The following is a 24,952-nucleotide window of genomic DNA, read 5'->3' as shown; positions in this document are numbered from 1 at the left end:
TTTCAGCTCCAGAATTTCTGTTTGATTTTTTAGGTAATTTCAATATCTCTGTTAAATTTCTCATTTTGGTCATTTATTGTCTTCCTGATTTTAGTGAATTGTTTCTCTATATTTTCTTAAGGTTTGCTGAGATTACTTAAAACAATTATTTTGAATTCTGTGTAAGGCAGTTTGTTATCTCCATTGCTTTGGGGTCTGCTGTGGGGAGATTATTGTGCTCTTTTGGTCATGTTATGTCTCTTTGGTTTTGATGTTTCTTGTTGCCTTACATTTATGTCTGTGCAATTAAGAAAGTAGGAATTATTTTAGTCTTTGCAGGCTGACTTTGTCCGGGAAAGCCTTTCACCCTATTTAAAGATTCTAGGAAGGCCATCTGGCATGGTGCAAGGGCAGGTTTGCTACTAGAGTCCTCAAGCAGGCTAGTCTGGTGCCTAGGACAACCAGTGGGCAGGTATGTGCTGGGAGGAACCTTGAACCAGAATCTGCAGGGTTCTACACCACTGGTGCAGGCTTCTTTAGGCACTTCAGGCCTGAATCCCAGTGCTATTGAAGCCAGCTTGCTGCTGGGATGGGCCTAAAGCCCAGTGCCACTGGGTCCAGTTTGTCACTCAGTCTGGTCTGGATCGTGGGGTCATTGAGGCTGAAATAGAGCTGTAGGAGGCTGGAGACTGAGTTTGCAGGGCTGGACTGAATCCTGGGGCTGCAGGATTTAGATTGGGGTCAAGGTGAGCTTGGAGGTTCCGACCATGGGTACTGGCTAGAGTCTGGGGCTTTGGGAGCCCGATTTTATTGAAGACGTTTCTGTGGTTTGGGTCTAAGGCAAAGTCTTGTGCTCACTTCCTTCTCCTTTCCCCAAGCATATGGTATCTCTCTCAGTGCTGTGCTTCCTGGAGTTGGAGAAGGTGACACAGTGAAACTTTTCTTCCTGCCCTTTTCAATGTACTCCTTCTTATTTCTGTGTTACACCCACGTGCTGTGATCTTTCATCTGGTTTGCTCAGCTCTTGCAAAGGTGTTTTCATGCATAGGTAGTTGTTCACATCAGTGTTTCTGCAGGGGAAGGAAGGCTGGAGAGTCCTATTCTGCCATCTTGCTCTGCTTCTCCCCAATTTTCTAATTATATCTTTATTTCTCTATAAGCACAAAACTTTCCTTTGTTTTCTTATACTAACTGCCTACTCCCACCCAAGACACACAGACTTTGTTCACAGCCTCTGGCTGCTTTTAACAGGTATGAGATGGAAGGGAAAAAGAGAGTGAATCTTTTTAACGGAGGGACTGTCCCTGGTTAGAGAATGCAAGAAGAAAGAATACAAAAGAGGTTAACTAGGGAATATTAAATAACAAAATACAGTTGACCCCTGGACACTGGGTGGGGGGGTTAAGGGTACCAATGCCCTATACAGTCAAAAATTTGCACATAACTTTTACCTTCCCCAAAACTTAACTGCTGTTGACCAGAAGCCTTACTGCTGACATAAACAGATGATAACACATATTTTCCATATGTATTATGTGCTGTATTCTCACAATGAAGTAAGATCTCCAAAGGAAAATGTTATTAAGAAAATCATAAGGAAGAGAAAATATATTTACTATTCATTAAGTGGCAATAGATAATCATAAAGATCTTCATCCTCATCATTGAGTAGTTTGAGGAAGAGGAAGGAGAGGACAGGCTGGTCTTGCCATCTCAGGGGTGGCAGAGGTGGAAGAAAATCTGCATACAAGTGGACTCGTGTAGTTCAAGCCCCTGTTGTTCAAGGACCAACCGTGTATGAGTGAAACAGATTTTAGATAAAGTGACATGGTATCCGTACATTGCCATGTTGTGGAGTTGATGAATAGAAATATGTTGCAAGTTACTTTTCAAAAGTTATCATGAAAACATAGAAATTATGCATGATGCTGCTTGTCAGATTTGCAAAGGAAGGAAGCCCAGGTGAAAGACCTTCAGGAAAGAATGGCAAGTGGAGGGACTCTGGTGTGGTAGACAATGGCACTGGAAGAGACCTTTGCTAATGACTGGAATGTTTGAGATGAGGAAGATATAGAAAGACAAAAAGTGATGTAGCGCTGACACATCAGATGCAAAAGTGTTTTTGGAGAAAAAAAGTGACATAGAAGAAGCTTGCAGAGGTAACATTAATAACAAGAAATAAAGGCCGACTCAAAGCAGGTAGGAAATGTAACAGAGATGCAACATTACGTAGGGGACAACAGGCCGGGCACGAGGTGAGGCAGGGAGGCCATCAGGGCACAGTATGTAAGGAGATCTCAGTTGGCATGTGAGACTGAGCTTCCTTAAATTTCAAGGCACCCAAGGTACCACCTTCATCTCACCCTAGTTCTGACTCTAAGAGACAGTAATTTTTAAAAAGCATAGATAAAAAGAGTACGAATAGAAAAAAATATAGAGGGGAAAAAAATACCAAGAAATAGGAAAAATGGAGGGAGGCACAAAGAGAAGTATGCGGAAAATAAGTTAAAGGCCAGTGAATGAAAAATTGGTAGAGAGTGGATCACGCAAAGAAGGGAAGAGAGAAGACAAATCAAGACATTCTCTGATCTGAGGAGACAAGAACTGGAAAGGAGGCACAGGGCTTGTCCTATTACTATGGAGGACCAGCTGCCCCCTTATCGAAATGGCCCCTGTGACTCCATCTCCACCCCCAGATTACAAGAGGCCTCTCCTCAGGCATCACTTCCTCTCCATGGCTCAATCACCATCTAGGATCTGTTGATTTCTAAACATACATCTCCAACTCAGACCTGTCCTCTTGACTCCTTTCCCCAATTGCCTGAAGACCTTTATTTAAAGACCTGAAGAACATCTCTCTTCAAAAGCTGCATCTGTCATCTATTGCTGTGTAATGTAACAAACCATCCTGAAACTTAGTGGCTTAAAACAATCATCATTTCATTTGCCACTTCTGTCAATCCCAACTTTAAAATATCTCTAACTTGTCCATTTCTCTTCATCTCCAGCACAAACATCCTAATCTAGATCCCTGTCACTCTCACTAAAATTAGAGGAACAGTCTCCTGTCTGGCCCCCAATCTTGCTCCTCTCAAGTCTGCACCTCAGCTGAATGGATTTTCCAAAATAGAAACCAGTTGATATGACTCTCCTGTTTGAAACCCAGTGCCTTCATGTGGCCCTTCGCAGTAGGTCAACACTGCTTGGAGTGGTGAATTGAAGGATGCCTACCACGCACCTGCACATTCCCCATCACCCTCTTCTCACCCCTTCATGCCACATTCCCACCACACTAAGCTTCCTTTACTTACTGGAATTTGCCAAGCTCTCTTTCTTTCATCTCTGCTTTTGGGAAAACAGTTGGGGGTAATCTTCCAAAGCTGAAAATATACATACCCTATAACTCAACAATTACATTCCTCAACAGAAACCAACAGAAATGTGTGTTATGTTACCAAAACACATAGAAAAGAATGCTCAGGGCAGCATTATTCATAGAAGCTAAATGCTTGAAATTGCACAAATGAATAAATAATCCATGGCTTATTTCTATAATGGAATACTATCTAGTAGTGAAAATAATTATTCAAAATGAATACAGATGACTTTCACAAGCATGTTGAATAAAATATACATATAATTTTGGGGGATTTGGCTTCTTTGGGGAGATCTATATACATTGAGAGAGAAGTAGGGGGAGAGAGAAAGAGCGAGAGAAAAGAGATGATTCAATTTATATAAATTACACAGCAAGCAAAATTAATCTCGGTGTTTGAAACCCCGATGGTAGTTGGCTTTGAGCAAGTTAGTGGGAACAGTTAGTGGGAAGTGTCGCGAGGAGGTCTCTGGGGTGTTAGTAATTTGTTTTTTGATCAAAGTGATTTACTTCCTTTGTGATCATTCAAAACCCACCTTTATTCATCTGTCTTATGCTACCATTATAATTTCTATTTTTTTAAAAAAGGCAAAATATTAACCATCGAAGGATGAGAAGAGTAGGGAAAGGGAAAGGTAAAAAACAAAACAGAGCCAAGAGAGGCACAAAGGAAGGGACAGAGTTGAGCAAAAGGAAAAACAGGGAGGTGGGGTGAAGCCCCAGGAGTGAAATTGCAGAGAGGAGGAATTATTAATGATAGTGAAGGAGGTCCACTGGGGAGACAAATGAAAATTCTTCATTTATTACAATTTGGCCCAGGGGCAGAGCCACACAACCATGGAATCCAAATTAATTCCTGTTCTGTGCGACTGGTGGATATAAAAAAGGAAAAGCCATATTTTACTTCAAATGCTGAATGCCAAGCCCAGGCGTCTGACATAATAGGTAAGGCTGACTGGGAGAAGTTGTAACTGTGTCACAGGTTACCAGGTAAGGGGGTCGGGGACTTCATCAGGGCCCATCGGGGCAGTGCAGGTATCTGGGATGGAGGCAGGAAGGGAAAGGGGCTGGTACCTGATGCAGTGAGTCTTCAGCGTGACAGAAGAAAGTCCTTGGGAGCTGGGAAAATACCAGAAGACAGAAATGGAGGTAATCAGTAAGAATGTCAGAGAGGCTGTTTCCGAAGTCAGAGAGGGCTGGCTCATGCTCGTAACCCCAGAACTTTGGGAGGCTAAGGCGGGTGGATCACTTGAGTCCAGGAGCTCGAGATCAGCCTGGGCAAAATGGCGAAACCCCATCTCTACAAAAAATATGAAAATTAGCCTGACAAGATGACACATGTCTGTAGTCCCAGCAACTTAGGAAGCTGAAGGAGGAGCATCGTTTGAGCCAGGGATGTGGAAGTTGCAGTAAGCCAACATTCTGCCACTGCACTCCAGATTGGGCAACAGAGCAACACTCTGGCTCAAAAAAAAAAAAGAAAGAAAAAAGGAAAAAATAAAAAATAAATACAAATAAAAATAAAGTAAAAGAGGAAGTCATGGGAGAGGAGTTTAAAAAAAAAAAAAGATCAGGGAGCCAAGATATTCACAAGAGGAGGTGGGGGGAGAAACATACCAGACAAAGAGAGGTATAAAGAGACACCATCACCAGAAACAGAGGCAGAAGCAGGGGAGACGGCAGAACAAAGAAGAAAGATGAGAAGTAAAATGAGAGTGAAAGAAAAAAGTAGAATGAGGGTTGGGGTAAGAACAGTGTCAGTGGATGGGCACAACTGCCTTCTGTGTGTCAATTTTATCAGCTTTTGGTTAAGAACCTGGAACAAACTGCAGGTGGCATGCATTCCAGGAGCACTCCAGGGTCTTGAGTTAACTTAGCTTCCCGGGTCTTCCTAGTGCTCTATTTGTGGAATTTCCTGGTGGGTGGACTCCTTGGTCATACCCTGAGACTCTTAATGGTTTTTGCTTCTTTGTGCAGTCATCAGCAGTGAGGACTCTGAAGGATCCACCGATGTTGATGAGCCCCCAGAAGTCTTCATCTCACCACTGAGAAATGAGCCTGGTAAGGAAGTTTGGGAGAGCAAGACTTGGGCTGTGGGAATCTGATTTAAGAGCTACTGTTTCCTGATGCATTTTATTCTGAGCTCATTCTGTACAATGGGTCCAGTTTATCCTGGGATCCCATTCTTTGCATTAATTTTACTTGACCTTTTTGGAAAATGCAGAGAGACAAGAAATTGTTATAAACTTATTTTTGAGAATTAGCCTTCTTTCTTGATGGATTCTATTAATCAATATTCATACCCATACATTGATTATATAGCAGGAATAGGCTAGCAAAGTGATGAGTTTGCTTTTAAAACTAACTAGTTGCTATGTCTATATAATGTTAGATTTATATAGTGACTTTTATAGAGAATAGAAAGCTGAATATTCCTTTATGGGAAGATCTTATTGTCATCTGATCACAAACTTTGAATAGGGTCAAAAGACATCTCATCCAACTATCTGGTGTTGGCAAAAATAAACACCTGAGATAATGTATTCTGAAACCTGAAGTATTGTTACTGACAGAGTTCTTCAGCAAGTCATGGCACATTTAGTGATTTTTCAAAAGACTTTTGCAAATTGTCTTACTTTTAAATTTACGATAACCTTAAAAGGGTAAACAGAATAGAGATTCTCGTCCTTGTTTCCTAGAAGAGAGAACACAATTACATAAATGTTTCAAAGTCATCTCCACAATCTCATGATAAATTAAAGGGAAGATAAGACTAGTGTCCTGGATTCGGAGTTACTTCCTGTGTGAAATGAAAGACAGAAACATTATTAAAATCTTGTATTATCTCAATCCTATTTGCAGCATGAGTTGTCATAAGATTTATAACTTTTTAGTGTGCAAATTGGTTGATTTGTTTTGCCCTTTACTTTCTAGATCCAGGGGATATTAGAAACATGCCACTTTAGGGAAAATACACTAGGGAAAGACCTAAGAGCAAAGAAGAACCTCATCTTGATGTTACACAATAACAATGTAGTAATACATTCATTCTAATTGCTCACTGCATCTTTCAAAGTAAAATGTAAATTTGCATTAGTTTTTAGACAGTACGTACTCTAACTTTGATCTTGGTGTAAGCAAACTGCTCTAAAAATTAGTCCCAAAATATGTCTTTGGCTCAAACACAAGAGGAAGTTATTTCTCAGCCTTGTAAACAATTCAGGAAGGCACTGTGTTGGTGGGAGGTAGAAGAGGCTCACATCTTTAACAGAAGATCTTCAAGGTCTCCCTGCATGAAAAACAGAAGCAGAAACAAAGGAAATGTGGAGTGGCAAGTAGAAGGGATAAGAAGTAAAAGGAGTGTGGGAAGGCAAAGGCCAAGCAAACCAAAATTTCCCTCCGGAGACAAGAATGGAGTATCGCTAACCCACAATGCAGGTAGCTTGAAAGGATCAAGACAAGTGTGGCCTGTGTACAGGCGAGGACTTGCACGCATTTTCAAGGTTTTCTAGGTTTTCTTATTAGGGAATTTCCTACTGAATTGATTCCTTGGTCACACACTGAGACCTCTAAAGAATCCCATTCTTCTGTGCAGTGATCAATAATGACAACTCTTTAGAATCAAATGAGGAAAAGGAGGGCCAAGAAGCCACTTGCTCACGACCCCAGACTGTACCAGGTAAGAATATTAGAGTTGCAACCCGAGGCTGCAGAATATCCAGAGTACAAATCCAGAATTCTGTTTTCTTGATTAATTTCATTCCGAGTGGTCTCCTTATGCCTTGATTCTGTAAATTCTAGAATACCACTTTCTACATTTAACCTCTCTGGCCCTATTGAGAAACGGAAGACATTAGGAAGACATTATAAACTCTGGTTGAACTGGATTGGTTCAATTGACTGATACATTGAAAATGTAGCAAAAATATTCTAGTAAAATAACAGTCTTTTTTAACAACAAACTATCAAGAGTTATTATTTTAAGGGTCGAAATAATGTACTTACTCTCTACTACTACCCTTTATATTTGATAGAGCATGATAAGCACAGTCTTCCTTTATTCATTGATAATATTGTCTTAATTACAAGCTCTGAAAGTCTTCAAAGAATAATTTGTGCTGCTATTTAATTATTAATGGAGAAACAAAAAAGGGGGGACTTCGGCTACACCCAAACCCAAATTATAGTTCACTCATTGGCTTACATTGTGATTTTTCACAGGGCTTTTGTAAATGAACCTTCATTTCCCCATCACAAAAAACCTTAACAGGGAGGTAGGGTAACTAGTTTATCCCTGCTTTATATGTGAGAAAATGGGAGCTAGTGGTGTTTAAGAGTCATTTACAACCAGGCACGGTGGGTCACACCTACAGTCCCAGCACTTTAGGAGGCTGAGGCAGGTGGGTTGCTTGAGCTCAGGAGTTTGAGATCAGCCTGGACAACATGGAGAAACTCAATCTCTACCAAAAATATAAAAATTAGCCGGGCATGGGCTGGGTGCGGTGGCTCACTCCTGTAATCCCAGCACTTTGGGAGGCCAAGATGGGCATATCACGAGATTAGGAGTTCGAGACCATCCTGGCCAATATGGTGAAACCCTGTCTCTACTAAAAATACAAAAATTAGCTGGGCGTGGTGGCATTCGACCTGTAGTCCCAGCTACTCAGGAGACTGAGGCAGAAGAATCACTTGAACCCGGGAGAGGGATGTTGCAGTGAGCCGAGATCATGCCATTGCACTACAACTTGGGTGACAGAGCGAGACTCCATTAAAAAAAAAAAAAAAAAAAAAAAAAAGCTTGGGAGGCTGAGGTGAGAGAGTCACTGGAGCCTGGGAAATTGAGGCTGCAGTAAGTTACGACTGTGCCACTGCACTCCAGCCTGGGTGACAGAGTGAGACCCTGTCTCAAAAAAAAAATGAAAAAGAACGAGATCATGTATTTTGAGAGAACATAAATGGAGCTGGAGGCTATTATCCTTAGCAAACTAACACAGGAACAGAAAACCAAATACCACATGTTTTCACTTGTAAGTGGGATCTAAATAATAAGAACTTATGAACACAAAGAAGGAAACAGCAGACACTCGGGTCTACTTGAGGATGGACGGTTGGAGGAGGGAGAGGAGCAGAAAAGATAACTATTGAGTACTGGGCTTAATCCCTGCATGACGAAATCATCTGTACAACAAACTCCTGTGACACACATTTACCCATGTGACAAACCTTCACGTTTATCCCCAAACCTAAAATAAAAGTTGAAAAAAATTAATAAAAAAGAGGCATTTCCAAATAATACACACAGAGGATTACAGGGATTGCTGGGCAGGATCCCAACATTATGACCCTGAACCTCCAGAACTGGATTCACTAGAAGGAGAGAGAGAAAAATGCTCATCAAAATTTCATTATTGGTGGGATGTGACGGCTCATGCCTGTAATCCCAGCATTTTGGGAGGCCAAGGCGGGCAGATCACCTGAGTTCAGGAGTTCGAGACCAGTCTGACCAACATGGTGAAACCCCATTTTTACTAAAAATACAAAAATTAGCTGGGCATGGTGGCGCATGCCTATAATCCCAGCTACTCAGGAGGTTGAGGCAGGAGAATCACTTGAACCCGGGAGGCAGAGGCTGCAGTGTGCCAAGATCACGCCACTGCACTCCAGCCTGGGTGATAGAGCAAGACTCCATCTCAAAAAAAAAAAAAAAAAAAAAAAAAGCTTTCTTGTTAACCCAAGCCCATTTGCCGTGTCAGTTGTCATAGAATTTATAAGTCTCTTGCATACAAATAACGGGTTTCTCCCTTTTACTTTACAGAGCCCACAGATTACAGAAAATCATCTATATTCAGAGAAATGTTTAGGAAAAGAGGTAAGAGAAAATAACAACTCTTCATGGTTATAAATGAACAATATTTTCTACGAAAGAGTCAGTCTAATTCCTTGCTATATCCTTCAAAGTAAAATATAAATTTGCTTTAAATTTCAATGGTTCCTATTTTAACTTTTGTATTAGTTAGGTTGGCTAACTGCTATAACATATGAACCCAAAGAAGTCAATGACTCCAACACAAGAAAAGGTGTTTTATTTTTTTTGGTAGAAGTATATATTTTTTTCAACTGAATATGTCAAGGATTTTTAGATGGGGGAGAGGTTGGACTCTGTTTCAAGCAGTTCTTCAGGGAAGCAGGCAAGTAGAAGATCTGCCTTCTTTGATCCTAGACTTCCATGGTTGCCCTGAGAGAGAAGCAAATTTATAAATAAATACAAATCCATATACAAAAAACACAACAAATCCACAAAGAGACAAGTAAAGAAAGAAAGATAATGTGGTGTAAGAAGACAGAGAGCCAAGACAAAGCAGAGATGCCCACTAGGGCTAAAATTTTCTCAGCCTCAGGCTCAGGTGACAGTGAGGGATAAAATACTAACCTTGAGCCACAAAAATTTGAATCAAAAGGCAGATCATGGAGGTTTGAGGGCACGGACATTCTTGCCCTGAAATTTCAGAGCATCGCAAATTTTTCCTAGTTTCCCTTTCATAGAATATTCTTCTGGCTTGGTTCCCTTATCATACGTTGAGACCTCCAAAGGACATTTGCTCCTTTCTGCAGCGACAGGACAAGACTACAACTTTTCAGACTCCAGTGAGGAGGAGGCGCCCCCAGAAGTCTCAAGCAGGGCACTGAGAAGCAAGCATGGTGAGAAGGGTAAGAGCAGCCCCCTTGACTCCAGGGCTCTGACTTCAGAGCATCTCTTCCTGGCACGCTGTGCTCTGAGCACGCACAACAGCTATCCAGGAGCCAGTTCTCTGCATCTAACTCATCTGGTCATTTTGAAAAATGCAAAGAAAGAAGTGACTCTAAATTCAGACTTAACAAGATGGTTGTGGTTGAGTGGCAGTGCCCTGTTTACTACATACTGCCTGTATTAGTCCTTTTTCGTGTTGCTGATAAAGACATACCTGAGGCTGGGTAATTTACAAAAGAAAGAGGTTTAATGGACTTACAGTTCCACATGACTGGGGAGGCCTCACAATCATGGCAGAAGGTGAAAGGCACGTCTCACCTGGCGGCCGACAAGAGAAGAGAGCTTGTGCTGAGAAACTCCCCCTTATATAATCATTCAGATCTTGTGAGACTTATTCACTATCATGAGAACAGCACAGGAAAGACCTGCTTCCATGATTCAATTACCTGCCACCAGGTCCCTCCCACAACACATGGGAATTCAAGATGAGATTTGGGTAGGGACACAGCCAAACCATATCACTGCCAGACCTATTAACTCCAAAGTATTGGATTTATGGAGTGATTTCTACTTCTGCCCATTCCCTGTTTTATAGAGAAGAGAAGGTACATTAGTCTGTTATTGCTTGATTTTGTCACAAACTTGTTCAAAATTCCAAAGCTTCTGGTCATACTCTCTAGTTATTGACAGAAAGACAGGCTCCTGGTTCTTAACATCAAATTCAATTCATAGCTTTTGACAGATGGCCCCCAACATGAAATTGGCCAAATAGTGATATTTGAAAATGTATTTGTAAATAAGATCTTCTTGCATCTTTACAACAACCTAAAATGTGGGCAAGATAACTATTGTTCCCCCCATTTGACAGATGGGGAAACTCAAGCACACTTAAGGATCTCTTTTCTTTGCACATCATATATGAAAAGTATGGGAAGAGAGAAGACTAACAGCCTGAATTCTTAATAAACATTCATAATCCTCTATAAAACCTTCAAAACTAGATGTACTTCAAAGTTCAAAAAATGTTTTATTATTTTAGACAATGTGATTTATATTCTATATACAACAAAATACCTCAGTAGGATCCAGGAAGAATCCCATTCTCAAATATACTAATGTTTATACAGCAAATTATATAAATATTCACACGAAATATGATAAGATTTTACATGGACTCATGGCAACTCAAGTCCAGATTCACTGCCAAATTAGTTAACTGCAAACCTATGAAAACAATATTGGTTATTAAAATATCTTTGAGACCCGGTGTGGTGACTCACGCCTGTAATCCCAACACTTTGGGAGGCTGAGGCAGGTGGATCTTTTGAGCCCCGGAGTTCAAGACCAGCCTGGGTAACACGGCAAACCCCATTTCTACAAAAAAATACAAAAAATTAGCTGGACATGGTGTGCATGCCTGTAGTCCCAATAACTTGGGAGGCTGAGGTGGAAGGATCATTTGAGCCTGGAAGGTCAAGACTGTAGTGAGCCAAGATTACACCACTGCCCTCCAACTTGGCTGACAGAGTGAGACACTGTCTCAAAAAAAAAAAAAGAAAAGGTCACTGATTTTGCAATTACGGCTAAAGGATTGTGGGTCTGTGCTCCATTTCATAGTAATCCCTTTCCCTTAGATGGGAAGAGACAGAAATGATCCTCAGAGAATATTTGCAGTCCAAATTCTGTCAACAGTGTAAGCAGTCATAAGACTTATAGATCTTTTAGTTAGATATTATTGATTTGGTTTTCCTTTACTTTCTAGATCGTGTGACTTCTAGAAGTACATCTACTTGGGGAATACCCAACAGGAAGAGACGTAAGAGCAATTAAAAACTCTTGATGTAACAAATGTCTTTCTTTGCCACAAAAAGCTACATTCAGTTTTTTTGTTATATCCTTTAAAATAAAAAATTAATTTGTTGGGATTTTAGATGATTTGCATTTTACATTTTCTGTTTTTTTTTTTTTTTTTTTTTTTTGAGATGGAGGCATTTTACATTTTCAACTAGATGAGTTGGGCTAGTATAAAACATAAATCTCAAAATGTTCAAAGGCACAAGTTCAATAGAAGTTTATTTTTCACTCACATAAATAAAGTAGTTCCTGAGTGGAAGGGGTGTCCACACAGTTATTCAGGGCCCAGTTGATGGAGGCTCTGACATCTTTAAGATGTTGCTTCCATGGTTCCCTTGGATAAGAAACTGAGATGGAAGCAGAAGTATGTGCAAACTAATAATGAAAGGATAAGAAGTTTAAGAAACAACGTCGTCCCCAGCCCCAGCCTCAGAGAGGGCTCCTGGAGCAATCTTGACCAACAGGTCAGATGATCAAAGCCAAAGGGGAGCCTAGTGGTAGGAATATTTCTCCCCCTCCTACACAAGCTTCTCTTGTTCAGTTTTTCTTTTAAAGAATTCCCTGCCGACTTTTTTAAAGAATTTAAATTCTTTTTAAAGAATTTTCTTTTAGAAAATTCCCTAAGACTCAGACTAAGACTGTTAAGGAATTTTTTTTTTCTGCAGGTTTCAGCAGCTGTGACTTTTCAGAGCTGAGTAATGGAGAAGAACTTCAGGAAACCTGCAGCTCATCCCTAAGACGTGGGTCAGGTAAAGAAGATTAGGATGCCAAGACTTGGCCCTGCAGAATGTCAGGAATCTGAATTAAAAGCTGCTGTTTCCAGATGCTTTTTATTCTGAGCACCTTGACTGCCTTGTGTCCAGTTCATCTGGGAACTCTTTTCTGCATTTTAGAAAATGGAAAGAGGCAGGAAATTATGATAAACTCATGTTTGACAGAATGAGTCTCACTGACTAAATGTATGTAATGATATTTTGCTGTTGTAGAAGAAATAAATAGCAAATTTGTGGTATCCTTTTTTTTAAAACCTGCTCTCATTCCCATTAACACTAAGATCTTAGATTTTTATAGTGATAAATGGGTTGACATCAATGTCGTTTGTAATTGTAAAGCCTCAAAAGACAACTGTTCCTACTATGTAATTATAGACAGAAATAAAAACTTCAGATCGAACACTCTCAAACATTAGTATAGTTTTTGGCAGATGTCCTTCATCATGTAATTGGATTACATTGTGTTATTTCAATGTATTTTGGCAAATAAGATCTTATTTTATCATCACAGAATTTTTAAGACATAGGCTAACTCTTACTATATCCATTTTGGGGTGAGGAAATACATGTACAGAAGTATCAGGGCCAAAAAACTAAAGAAACAATAGAAACTAGCAACCCAGGTGTCTCGTGGTGGGTGACTGTTGTATGTAACAGACAGGAGGAGAAGAGCTGTGTCATTTAAGTCAAAGTCCAAAGAAGATGCACAAGGAACTCAGAATATTCACAGGAGACTATATCAGTGCCTGATGCCAGAAAGCTTATTTAGCAATAACTGCGAGCATGTGTGTGTGTGTGTGTGTGTGTGTGTACACATGCATATATTTGTTACATATAACATGTATACATACATAAACACACACACACACGTGTGTGTGTGTATATATATAGGTTAATACATATAATCTTTATGGGGAGGGAAAAATTAAAATCACAAAGAGACAGAATAGGAATGGAGCCAGCTATATAATATACAAAATACCTAGAAAGATAGAAGCAAAATGGATAAACATAGAAATAAAGGAGAACAGAACATCATTGAATGAAACAGAAAAAGCAACACAGGAGACAAGAAAAATCAAAGGGAGATGAGCTCACCGAATGAAAGAGATAGAGAAAAAATGTATAGCAGCAGGGCAATGGGCAGAAAAATGACAAGTGAGGAGAATGAGGTGTGGTCAGATAGAATAGGGCTATGAGGTGTACTCATTGATGTAGGTGTATTTTTTTGTCAGTTCATCTAAGCTCTGAAAATAGTTCAGCATGACCACATTGAGACAGGTTCCCTGGTTTCCTGGTCACTGTCTATAGTCCATTATTTCCTTGCTTATCTTCATTGTCCTGTGAATTTAAAGCTCCTCCAATGAATACAGAAAGAGAGTCAGAAGAGATGCAGCCCATTAGCTTATGATGGAGAAACCAATTATGATGTTAATTATTAATTACCTTTGTTTTCCTACTTGCATGGAGGAAAAGCTCTTTTTTCTTTTCCTTACCTCTCCCCCAAAACACACGCACACACACATACACACCATACACACAAAGACTTGTGCGCAGACTCTGGCTGCGTTCAACAGGTTTGAGGGAACCAAAAGAAAAAGAAGAGCTGGGCTCCTGAATGGAGGGAGGAGACACTGAGTGGATAAAGTAAGGGGAAAGAGTGGAGAAAGGTAGGCAAGAGTCACCAAATGGAAAGATATAAGAGTCAGCTTCAAGTTTTTCTAAGTGGACAAGGAATTCAAATATTCCAGGTTTTGAGGGGGAGGGGGGATAATTTTCAAGATACTTCTCAGAAATTGTACCAGAAACACGAAAATAAAATTGGTGATTGATTGACAGCCTTGCAAGTTAGAAAGCTCATAAGGAACAGACAAAGGTAATAGAGATGGCTATGTGGTCAGTGTCCAAACAGCAGGCATTTGGTGATGAAAGTAATAACCTGTGAGATAAAGACGAATATAGATGAAGAAAATGGGGATAAAGACAAAGATTGAAATTGCAAAAACAGTCAAGATCAAGATAAGGGCCGGGCACGGTGGTTCACGCCTGTAATCCCAGCACTTTGGGAGGCCGAGGCGGGTGGATCATGAGGTCAGGAGATCGAGACCATCCTGGCTAGCATGGTGAAACCCCGTTTCTACTAACAACACAACAGATTAGCCAGGCATGGTGGTGGATGCCTGTAGCTCCAGGTACTTGGGAGGCTGAGGCAGGAGAGTGACATGAACCTGGGAGACAAGTCTTGCAGTGAACTGAGATTATACCACTGCACTCCAGCCTGGGTGACAGAGTGAGACTCCATCTCAAAAAAAAAAAAAAATCAAGATAACATTCAGAGAAACAAAGCTAGAAGAGAGAACAGAAGGAGGAAGTGATAGTAGAAAGAAGTTCACCTCAATAATGAAACTAGATCTAGAAATATAAACAGGAAAACAGGTGGAATGAGATACATACAAAGGGTTATAAATGGAGTGGCGTAAAAAATTAGGTACAACGAGAAGTATGTAGAGAAAGAATTAAAAGATGAGAGAAAAATAGAGGTGAGAAGGGGGAAGTGTAAAAGGGAGAGAAAAGAATGATGGAGAAATTGTAGGATCTGAAATGACCATGAGATAAAAGCAATTTTATCTGACTCACCCAGATTACAAAGCCCTCACCCAGGCATTTCATCCGCTCCTATGATTTCAGTCACCACCCACAACCTCATGATTCCTACATGTGTATCTCCAGCCAGCCCTGTCTTCTAAACTCTTTATCCAAGTGTCAGAAGGCTCCTGCTGGAGGTCCTGAAGGCCTTAGACTTCACCACTTCGATGTTACTCAAGACCTTCAAAGTCAACACCTCCAAAACTGAGCACACCACCTTTTTCCCTAAAACTAGCCTTTGCTCCTCCAGTGTTCTCCACCACTGAAACAAACTATTAATTGACCCTTTATTTCAAGATGAAATTCTCAGGGTTATTCATGAACAGAAGGGACAAATACAGTGAGGAACCACAAAAGAAAAAGAGATTTCGGAGGTAGAGCCCATCCCTTAATTTAGCTGTGGGGAGTGGGTAGTCACTAATGTTGGGGGAAAGGAGAATCTTGGAGGGGAGTGGGCACAAATAAAAATGTTTACAAATCACAATTTAGGATCAGAGCTACAAGGACCTGAAAATGAGAAGTGCCGCTGTGTCATGTGTTTTCCAAAAGGTGTGCCAAGAAGCCAAGAAGCAAGGACTGAAAGTGGTCAAGCATCTGATACGATGGGTAAGGCTACCCTAAGGTCTTGGGATGGAAGTGGCTCAGTGGCTATCACAGACACTGGGTAGGGATGTGGGAAGTGATCAGAGTTGAAGCAAAGCATCAGGCAGTCTCTGGATCACCAGCAGGAAGTGGGCCCACAAGCCCCAAGCTTCAGAATTTCAGAAGTCTGAAATCATAGCCCCCGTTTCCTCCTGCTCTTGACTGTGAGATGACTGTGACAAAGAACAGGTTTAGTGCATGCCAGAATCCTGTTCTCTGCATTTGCTTAACCTGACCCTTTTGGGAACTGCAGGGAGGCAAGAAATCACTATAAAGTCATATTTAACAGAATGGGCTCTCTTGGTTAGGAGGTAAAAGAAAATACACTGGTAAACATAGCAGTATCTCACTATATTAGCATATCAATAGTAAAGTGTTGAATTTATAAAGTGAGTTCCACCCTTGTTCTTGAAAAAAAAAAACTCGTTCTTCCACTCACAGGTAATAGTGTCACTGTCATAATTTTGGAAAGCCTAAAAAGACAAATAGTCCTGCTACTTGTCAGGAAAAAAAAAAAAAAAAACTCAGATACCTACTTTTAATCTAAAAGTACATAGTTTTGAAAGATATCTTCTTGTCTGTCATTGATTTATATAGTGATTTCCTATTAACTTTTGTAAATAAGATCATATTTAATATTCATAAAAATTTTAAAGTTGAACAAGATAACTGTTGCTATCCCTGTTTCATAAATGAGGAAATTGGTGCATAAAAGTAATGAAGAGCTGTTTCAAAGTCTCAGAGAACTACAGGAAGACCTTAGACATCAATAAAGTGTCTGTTTCCTTTGGAAGGAAGACAGATAAATTATACTCAGAATATTGTTATAAACACAAGCCTTCCATGCAGTGTGAATTGTCATAAGATTTATAAATTTTACTTATAAATTACAGTTCTCTGACCACTACCTGTCACTTTCTAGATACCATGGATGTTGAAAACAAATCTACTTTGGAAAAACACAGTGGGAAAAGAAGTAAGAATAAATAAGAATTTACTTAATTTGTATGTTACAAATGAACTATTTTTTAATGCTAAGGTTTATTATCATTATTTGCTTTTTTCACCTTTTATTATAGATTAAAGGGTACATGTGCAGGTTTGTTACATGGGTAAATTGTGTGACGCTGAGGCTTGGGGTCCCAAAAACCCCATCACCCAGACAGTAAGCATAGTACCCAAGAGATGGTTCTTCAGCCCATGCCACCCTCTCCCCTCCCCCATCTAGTGGTTCCCAGTGTCTCTCGTTCCCATCTTCACATTTATGTGTATTCAATGTTTAGCTCTCACTTATAAGTAAGAACATGCAGTATTTGGTTTTCTGTTCTTTCATTAAGTTGCTTAGGATAATGCCTCCAGCTCCATCCATGTTGCTGCAAAGGGCATGATGTCATTCTTTTTTGTTTTCTTTTTAATTATACTCTAAGTTCTAGGGTACATGTGCACAACGTGCAGGTTTGTTACATATGTATATGTGTGCCATGTTGGTGTGCTGCACCCATCAACTCTATCTCCTAGTGCTATCCCTCTCCACTCCCTCCACCCCACAACAGACCCCGGTGTGTGATGTTCCCCTTCCTGTGTCCATTCTTTTCATGACTGCATAGTATTTTATGGTGTATATGTGTGCCACATTTTGTTTATCCAGTTCACTGTTGATGGGCAACTAGATTGGTTCTATGTCTTTGTTGTTGTGAATAGCACTATAAGGAACATATGAGTGCATGTATCTTTTTGAGAGAACAAATTATTTTCCTTTGGGTATATACCTAAACGTGGTAGGATTGCTGAGTAGAATGGCATTTCTGTCTGTAGGTCTTTGAGGAGTCTCCACACTGTCTTCCACAATGGTTGAACTAATTTTACACTCCCATCAACAGTGTATAAGCATTCCTTTTCCTCCACAACCTCGCCAGCATCTGTAATTTTCTTGATTTTTTAATAATAGCCACTCTGAGTAGTGTGAAATGGTATCTCATTGTGGTTTTGATTTGCATTTATCTGATGATTAAGTGATGTTGGGCATTTTTTCATGTTTGTTGACTTCTATGTCTTCTTTTAAGAAGTGTCTGTTCATGTCCTTTGCCCATTTTTTAATTGGATTTTTTTGTTTTTTGCTTGTTGGTTTGTTTAAGTTCCTTATGGATTCTGGATATCAGATCTTTGTTATGTGCACAGCTGCAAAAATTTTCTCCCATTCTGAAGGCTGTCTGTTTGCTCTTTTGGTAATTTCTTTTGTTGTGCAGAAGCTATTTAGTTTAATTAGGTCCCACTTGTCAATTTTTGTTTTAGTTGCAATTGCTTTTGGAGACTTAGCCATAAATTCTTTGCCAAAGCCTGTATCAGGAAGGGTATTTCCCAGGTTTATTCTAGGATTTTCATAGTTTTAGGTCTTACATTTAAATCTTTAATCCATCTTGAGTTAATTTTTGTATAGGATGAGAAGTATGGGTCCAGTTTCATTTTTCTTCATATGTCTAACCAGTTGTTCCAGCATCATTTATTGAATAGACAATCCATTTCCCATTGCTTATTTTTGTTGAAGATCAGATGGTTGTAGGTGAGCAGGTTTGTTTCTGAGTTCTCTGTTCTGTTCCACTGGTCTATGTGTCTGTTTTTGTACCAGTACCATGCTATTTTGATTTCTGTAGCCTTATAGTATAGTTAGAAGTCAAACAATGTGATGCCTCTAACTTTGTTCTTTTTGTTTACAATTGCTTTGTCTATTCAGGCTCTTTTATGGTTCCAACTGAGTTTTAGAATAGATTTTTCTAATTCTGTAAGAATGACGCTTTTATTTTGATAAGGATAGTGTTGAATCTGTAAATTGATTTAAACAGTAGATTCATTCAAACTATATTGATTCTTCCAATCCATGAGCATGGAAAAATTTTCTATTTATTTGTGTCATCTCTGATTTATTTCAGCAGTGTTTCGTAGTCCTTCTTGTAGACATCTTTCACCTCCTTGGCTGGATGAATTCCTAGGGATCTCATTTTCTTTGTGGCTATTCTAAATGGGACTGTGTTCTTCATTTGATTCTCAGCTAGAACGTTTTTATTGTATAAAGACGCCACTGATTTTTATGCATCGATTTTATATTCTGAAACTTTACTAAATTTGTTTGTCAGTTCCAGGAGCATTTTTTCTACACCTTTCATAAGATAAAACCTGAATGCCTTTTAAGGTAGCAATTTATTTTTTTTAAATGCTCATGTTGCTTTTTATTCTGTCTTCATCTTGCTTTTTATTCTGATTTTAAAATAGATGTTCTTGTGAACATTGGTGTCTATCTTTCCAGAATTTTACTATGCATGTATTAACACATTTTGGAATATAGTTTTATTTATTTAAATAAGCAATTCTGTACATACTTGTCCTTTCTTGCTTTTTAAACTAATATACCTGGACAACAAAAACATATTTAATTGAAATATAAAAAGTCTTATTTCAGGGCTGCTTTAATGTGCATGGTTTTCATTTTTAGTGTGGTCAGGAATTTTTCATTTATTATTGATCATTTCTGTTTCTTCTTTGTACAACTCTTTGTCAGAGAATGCTCTCAGTGTTTGTGTGTGTGTGTGTGTGTGTGTGTGTGTGTGTGTGTGTGTGTGTGTTTGAGATGGAGTCTTGCACTGTTGCTCAGGCTGGAGTGGAGTGGTGCGATCTCGGCTCACTGCAAGCTCCACCTCCTGGGTTCACGCCATTCTCCTGTCTCAGCCTCCCGAGTAGCTGGGACTACAGGTGCCCACCACCACGCCTGGCTAATTTTTTTGTATTTTTAGTAGAGTCGAGGTTTCATCGTGTTAGCCAGGATAGTCTCGATCTCCTGACCTTGTGATCCGCCCACCTCAGCCTCCCAAAGTGCTGGGATTACAGGTGTGACCTGAGCCACTGCGCCCGGCCCTCTCAGTGTTTCATGTCATGGTGTTTTTCTTATTATTCTGAATGAATATAGAAATCTTATATGTTATATATATTAAATCTTGGTCATATGTGTTGCTAGTATTTTGTCCATTTGTTGTTTTTCTTTTAGATTTGTTAAGGGAATCTTTTGTCCTAGAGTAGTTTTAAATTTTTATGTAGTCAAATTTGTCAGCCTTTTTCTAACTGGTTCTTGGGTTCCATATCTTATTTACAACAACAATTTCTTCCTCAATATTTTAAAAATATTATTCTATATTTGATTCTAGAAGTTTGATATAACTGATCATTTTTAATGTTTACATATATAATCTACATGGGGTTTGCCTTTCTGTGTAACTGAAGTGGGAATTTAAAAAATATTCTCCACATTATGGCATGGTGATTTGAATCACCACTTTGATTACACAGTGCCTTTACCTGTCTGTATTCTATGTTCTTCTTTTGTATTTGAAGGGACTACAGAAAAGAAAGAAGAGCTCAGAGGTAGAACCATCCTGATGCCTCATTGGGGGTGAATTTTAGAATGAACTCAAGAAGATCTCTCTCAACTCCTTCCCAAGTCCACTGAAAGCTCTGATTAGAAATACATTGAACCGGCTAGGCATAGTGGCTTACGCCTGTAATCCCAGTTTCTCAGGAGGCTGAGGCAGGAGGATCGCTTGAACGTGGGAGGCAGAGGTTGCAGTGAGCCGAGACTGCACCACTGCACCCCAGCCTGGGTGACAGAACAAGACCCTGTCTCAAAAAAAAAAAAAAAAAAAAAAAAAAAGCGTTGAATTTGAAGGTTAATTCGGGAAGAACAGAGACTTTAAAACTCTTTTATTCATGTCTTATGTAATGTTCTTCCACTAAAAAAATTTTTTATACAATTCTGGCATTTTAAAAAAGTTTTATACGTTGTATAAATTTATGTATTACTATGAATATCTTTTTTTCTATTACATAATAACTGGAGTGAATTTAAATGAGACAAGATTCTCAAAATCTTTATTTAAAAGGAAACCTGTAGTCAATTTATTACCTACTTGCATATGAGAGAATCAGAATGCCACTGAGTTAATATAAAATTTTACAAGCATTTATACAGTTTAGGGATCCAGATACCACTTAAAATATTATAGCCAGGCCCAAAAATTATCAAATAAAACAATCAATCAGAATTACAGGTTTCTTTGGAAATTGGTTTCATGAGAAGTGGCAATAATTTTCTATTTTGTGGGATTATTACAAGACCTCTTCAAATAGCTCTCCTAAGGACAAGTTTATGTTAACATAGAACAGAACAAATCAGTAACGATTATGAAAAGACACACTTCCATATTTTGCAAGAGAGTAAGACTGATCTTCCTTTGAAATTTCTCAATTTAACACTTTGTCAAATCAGATTCTTTATGTTAGTGTTGTGGTGCAGAATGTTCTCTCTCCTTCCACAACTATGGTTGAGGGGCCTTTCCTTTCATCTTCTTCAGCAATTTCTTTTGTTAGTAATGAAGTCTTACATGTTTAAAATCTAGTCTGTGGAATTCATTAGCTAGCCTTATAAGAAATGTAAGCCCATGGAGCTCAATGTTACTGGGAAAAACAGAGGTGCCTGAAATGAATTTCACCTAAAAACAGTGAAATAGGATGCTTAGAGATTTTTTTGTTTTGTTTTTTTGTTTGAAATGGAGTCCAGCTCTGTTACCCAGGCCAGAGTGCAGAGGTGCAACCTCGGCTCACTGCAACCTCTGCCTCCCGGGTTCAAGCAATTCTCCCATCTCAACCTCCTGAGTAGCTACGATTACAGGTGGACGTCCATCACCATACCTGGCTAATTTTTGTATTTTTAGTAGAGATGTGGTTTCACCATATTGGTTAGGCTGTTCTCGAACTCCTGACCTCAGGCGATCCACCTACTTTGGCTTTCCAAAGTGCTGGGATTATAGGCGTGAGCCACCGTACCCGGCCTAGGATGCATATAGATTTTTCAACTACAGCTCTCCCATTCTCCATTCTGAATGAGCTCCAGATCCCATATCATTTTATTTTAAGATTTCCTTTCGTCTTGTCTTCACCTAAATATATAAAGTGAAGTCAGTTCAGTATTTAGGTGAGGATGCTGATGGTGTCTTTCTTTTAACACTGCATCTTGTATAATATTTTACAGGCATTGCTACTGTTTATAGGCTAATTATTATTCTTAGCATCATTAAAATACTTTCTGCATTTTATTTTATCTCAAAATACGGGTGGCCTTTATTTATACCACTTCCATTTACCAGACCTCATCCTATGGATCTCATCACGCTTCCCTTTTTATTGTTCTACTTATCTATTTCACACTCCCAACCCTCCCACAACCTTTCTTTCCTTGTAAATTAGACCACAGCTGTACTAAAGACTCCGTCTTCCTTCAGGGTACATGTTTTGGGTTAGGACGTACAAATGGGCTTCAAAACTGTCCATCACTATTGGAGTAAAATAGGAATTCCAGTGAAATGGAAGAAACAGCCAGATTTAAAGGGATCCCCCAACCAAGAGTGTGGAAGGCTTCAGCACAGACGCCAAGATTTTGAGAGATTTTGGCCAAGCCCATGCTCACAGTGAAGACGGTGGAATGTCTTTGGCTGGAGAGGAAGTGACCATAGCTCAGTCTATAGGACATGGCAAGACAATTCACAGTGACCCCCAGTTCCACAGGATAAGGCAGTGTGCTCAGAGCCTGCAATAGTCTTTCTAGAGCATGATTTGGGCATCTTGACCAATGAAGGACAGGATTCATGACTTAGTCTCTGACTTTTTGTCAGACCTCTCCTCAAATGCTGACTTATGAGAAGTCCTTCCTGGTTCTTCTACATAAAATTACACATCCTCCTCCCACACACACTTCTAGCCCCATTCACCACTCCCTGAAGTCCTTATTCTGGTTTACTTTTCCACAAAACACTCTACCACCTTCTGTGTTTGTTTCTTCATTGCTGTCTCCCCACTAGACCATAAGCTCTACGCCAGCAAGGACTTTGTTTTATTCACAACTGTATCCTCACCATCTAGGATAGTGGGTCGCTTCACAGTAAGTGCCCAGTTAGTAGTTATTGGATGAGTAATTTGCATGAATAAATTAATTCTAGCAGCTTGTGAAAATTTAATCCAAATATATGATTGTACAAAATATGTACTTAAAGCAAGCAAAGAAAAAACATTAAAAATAAAATGATGGGTAAAGAAATGTCAAGAAACTATAAATTAGAAGATCAGGGATTTTCACTGCTTGCTTTTTGTCATAGGTAATCACACGGTAATCAATATTGTCAGCTAATTCAGGTTCTCTGTGGATCTCATTTATGGGGGCCAGGCTGCTTCGAGACTACATGTTCTCAGGAGGCAGCTGGGCTTCTCCCTAGAAGGACTATACAGATTGGCCAAGGGTGAATGTCCTGCTGGCTTCACAGATGAGGCAGGGGGTAGACAGCAGGTGTAGAGAGCAATGGTGGAAGGGGAGGCAAATCTCCTGCCAGGAGCCTGAGGCCTCAGGCCTGAAAAGATCTGTTCCCAAAAAGCTGGTTCCTCCAGTCAAAGAGATCGAGCTGGTGTGGCTTGTCTGAGAATGGCCTGCAGTGATTGCCTGCTCATGGCCTTTCCGACTGGGAGTTGTTGGCTGCCCTTTGCCTCCTAACACCTGGCAGGTATTGGCATGACTGTGATCAGGTGAGTGAACTGGGAGAAGGTGGTCTCCTTTGGACCATGTGGATGGATTCATTCTCTTCTCTTGTCTTCTGGAAGACCCCAATCTTCTACTGGCTAAGAGCTCCTTGCTGGTGATGTTGGTGGTAGTGTGGATAGTGGTAGTATTATTGGTGGTATTGGTGGCGGTGGTGGTGGTGGTGGTAGTGGCCCCTTCGTGGCTTCCTCATGTCTACATATTGGAGTGCCCCATGGATTGGACCTGAGTGCTTTCCTTGTCTCTATACTCTCTCCCTAGGAATTGCATCCAGTCCTGTTCTTTGAATTTTATCAATATGTGAATGACTACCAACTATATTTCTCTTCTTTTCTCTCTCCTCAACTGCCGAGTCATAAATTCAACTTCATACTCCAAACTTCTACTTGAAGTCTAACAGATGTCTTAAATCTGATGTGTCAAACAGATTTCTTGATTCTCATTCCCAAACTTGTCATCCTCATCAGTAATCCTCATCTCAGTAAATGGCACTATATTTACTAAGTTTGAGCCAAAAATGTAGAAGATGTGCTTGATTTCCCCCTATCCTAACCCCTCGCACTCTCTCCCTCATCAAGTTCCAAGACTATATATCAGATTTGTCCATTCTTTATCTCCCCTGCCACTGCCCCAGCCCAAGCCCTATTGTCTTGCATGTGGAATACCACAGAGTCCTCCTAACTGGTCTCTCTGCTTTCATTCTTGCCCACTAGAATCTATTCTCCATTCAACAGCTGGCCACCCAACTGCTATACACTTTCAGTGGTTTCCAGTTGAACCTAGAAAACTTTCCAGTTGAACCTAGAAAAAAAAAGTAAACGTCTTGCCATGCCTATGAAGCATTACACAGGCTGCCCCTGATCAGCTCTTAAATCTCATCCTTTATGATTCCCTCGTCACTTGCTACTCTGGCCTTCCTTGAATAAACCAAGCAGTGTTCAGCCTCAGAACCCTTGCACTTCATGTTGACTCTACATAAGATGCTTTTACCTGGTAGGAATGGTTTCTTCTTATTCATGTTTCAGTTCAAGTGTCTCCTCCATGGAGAGGCCTTACCTGATCTCCATTTCTTAAAAACTCCCCCAGCTTCTTTGATATCACCTTTTGAACTGTCTTTTCACTTGATTGTAAGTTTTTGATATACAGAATATTTTATCCTTGTGTAATTGGTCTGTATTATCCTTTATAATTATGTTTCCTAATCTTGTTTAAGAAATCTTGCCCTAATCTCAGGTTACCAAGATATTTTCATATTTTTCTTACTTCATTGAACATCTTGACCAATAAAGTCAGATCCAGTGAATAAA

At 39.7% G+C, this 24,952-nt stretch overlaps 1 protein-coding gene and 1 long non-coding RNA gene across 13 annotated transcripts in view; one reads left to right on the top strand and one right to left on the bottom strand.

The window, feature by feature from the left end:
* Nucleotides 1–24,952, top strand: part of SP100 (SP100 nuclear antigen) — a 120,765-nt gene that overhangs the window by 35,639 nt on the left and 60,174 nt on the right. For 6 of the 12 annotated variants that reach the window (XM_030917111.1, XM_030917108.1, XM_030917109.1 and 3 more), the window contains 9 exons: nucleotides 4,175–4,300; nucleotides 5,333–5,416; nucleotides 6,951–7,034; nucleotides 9,171–9,224; nucleotides 9,899–10,063; nucleotides 11,866–11,919; nucleotides 12,623–12,706; nucleotides 15,866–15,982; nucleotides 16,941–16,994. In XM_030917111.1, coding sequence (XP_030772971.1) covers nucleotides 4,175–4,300; nucleotides 5,333–5,416; nucleotides 6,951–7,034; nucleotides 9,171–9,224; nucleotides 9,899–10,063; nucleotides 11,866–11,919; nucleotides 12,623–12,706; nucleotides 15,866–15,982; nucleotides 16,941–16,994 — 822 coding nt within the window. The remainder of the gene's footprint in view (nucleotides 1–4,174; nucleotides 4,301–5,332; nucleotides 5,417–6,950; nucleotides 7,035–9,170; nucleotides 9,225–9,898; nucleotides 10,064–11,865; nucleotides 11,920–12,622; nucleotides 12,707–15,865; nucleotides 15,983–16,940; nucleotides 16,995–24,952) is intronic. The other 6 variants (XM_030917113.1, XM_030917115.1, XM_030917116.1 and 3 more) reach the window with 5 other exon arrangements.
* Nucleotides 9,420–24,952, bottom strand: part of LOC115893305 — a 32,227-nt gene continuing 16,694 nt past the window's right edge. Inside the window, exons 2-3 of the long non-coding RNA XR_004053322.1 lie at nucleotides 10,363–10,421; nucleotides 9,420–9,590 (exon numbers count right to left, since the gene is read on the bottom strand). This is a non-coding gene — a long non-coding RNA (uncharacterized LOC115893305). The remainder of the gene's footprint in view (nucleotides 9,591–10,362; nucleotides 10,422–24,952) is intronic.

This window comes from Rhinopithecus roxellana, chromosome 14 (genome assembly GCF_007565055.1).
Source record: "Rhinopithecus roxellana isolate Shanxi Qingling chromosome 14, ASM756505v1, whole genome shotgun sequence".
Classification (NCBI taxonomy): domain Eukaryota; kingdom Metazoa; phylum Chordata; class Mammalia; order Primates; family Cercopithecidae; genus Rhinopithecus; species Rhinopithecus roxellana.
The sequence above is the reverse complement of the archived record's forward strand: the minus strand, read 5'-3'. Positions and strand labels throughout refer to the sequence as shown.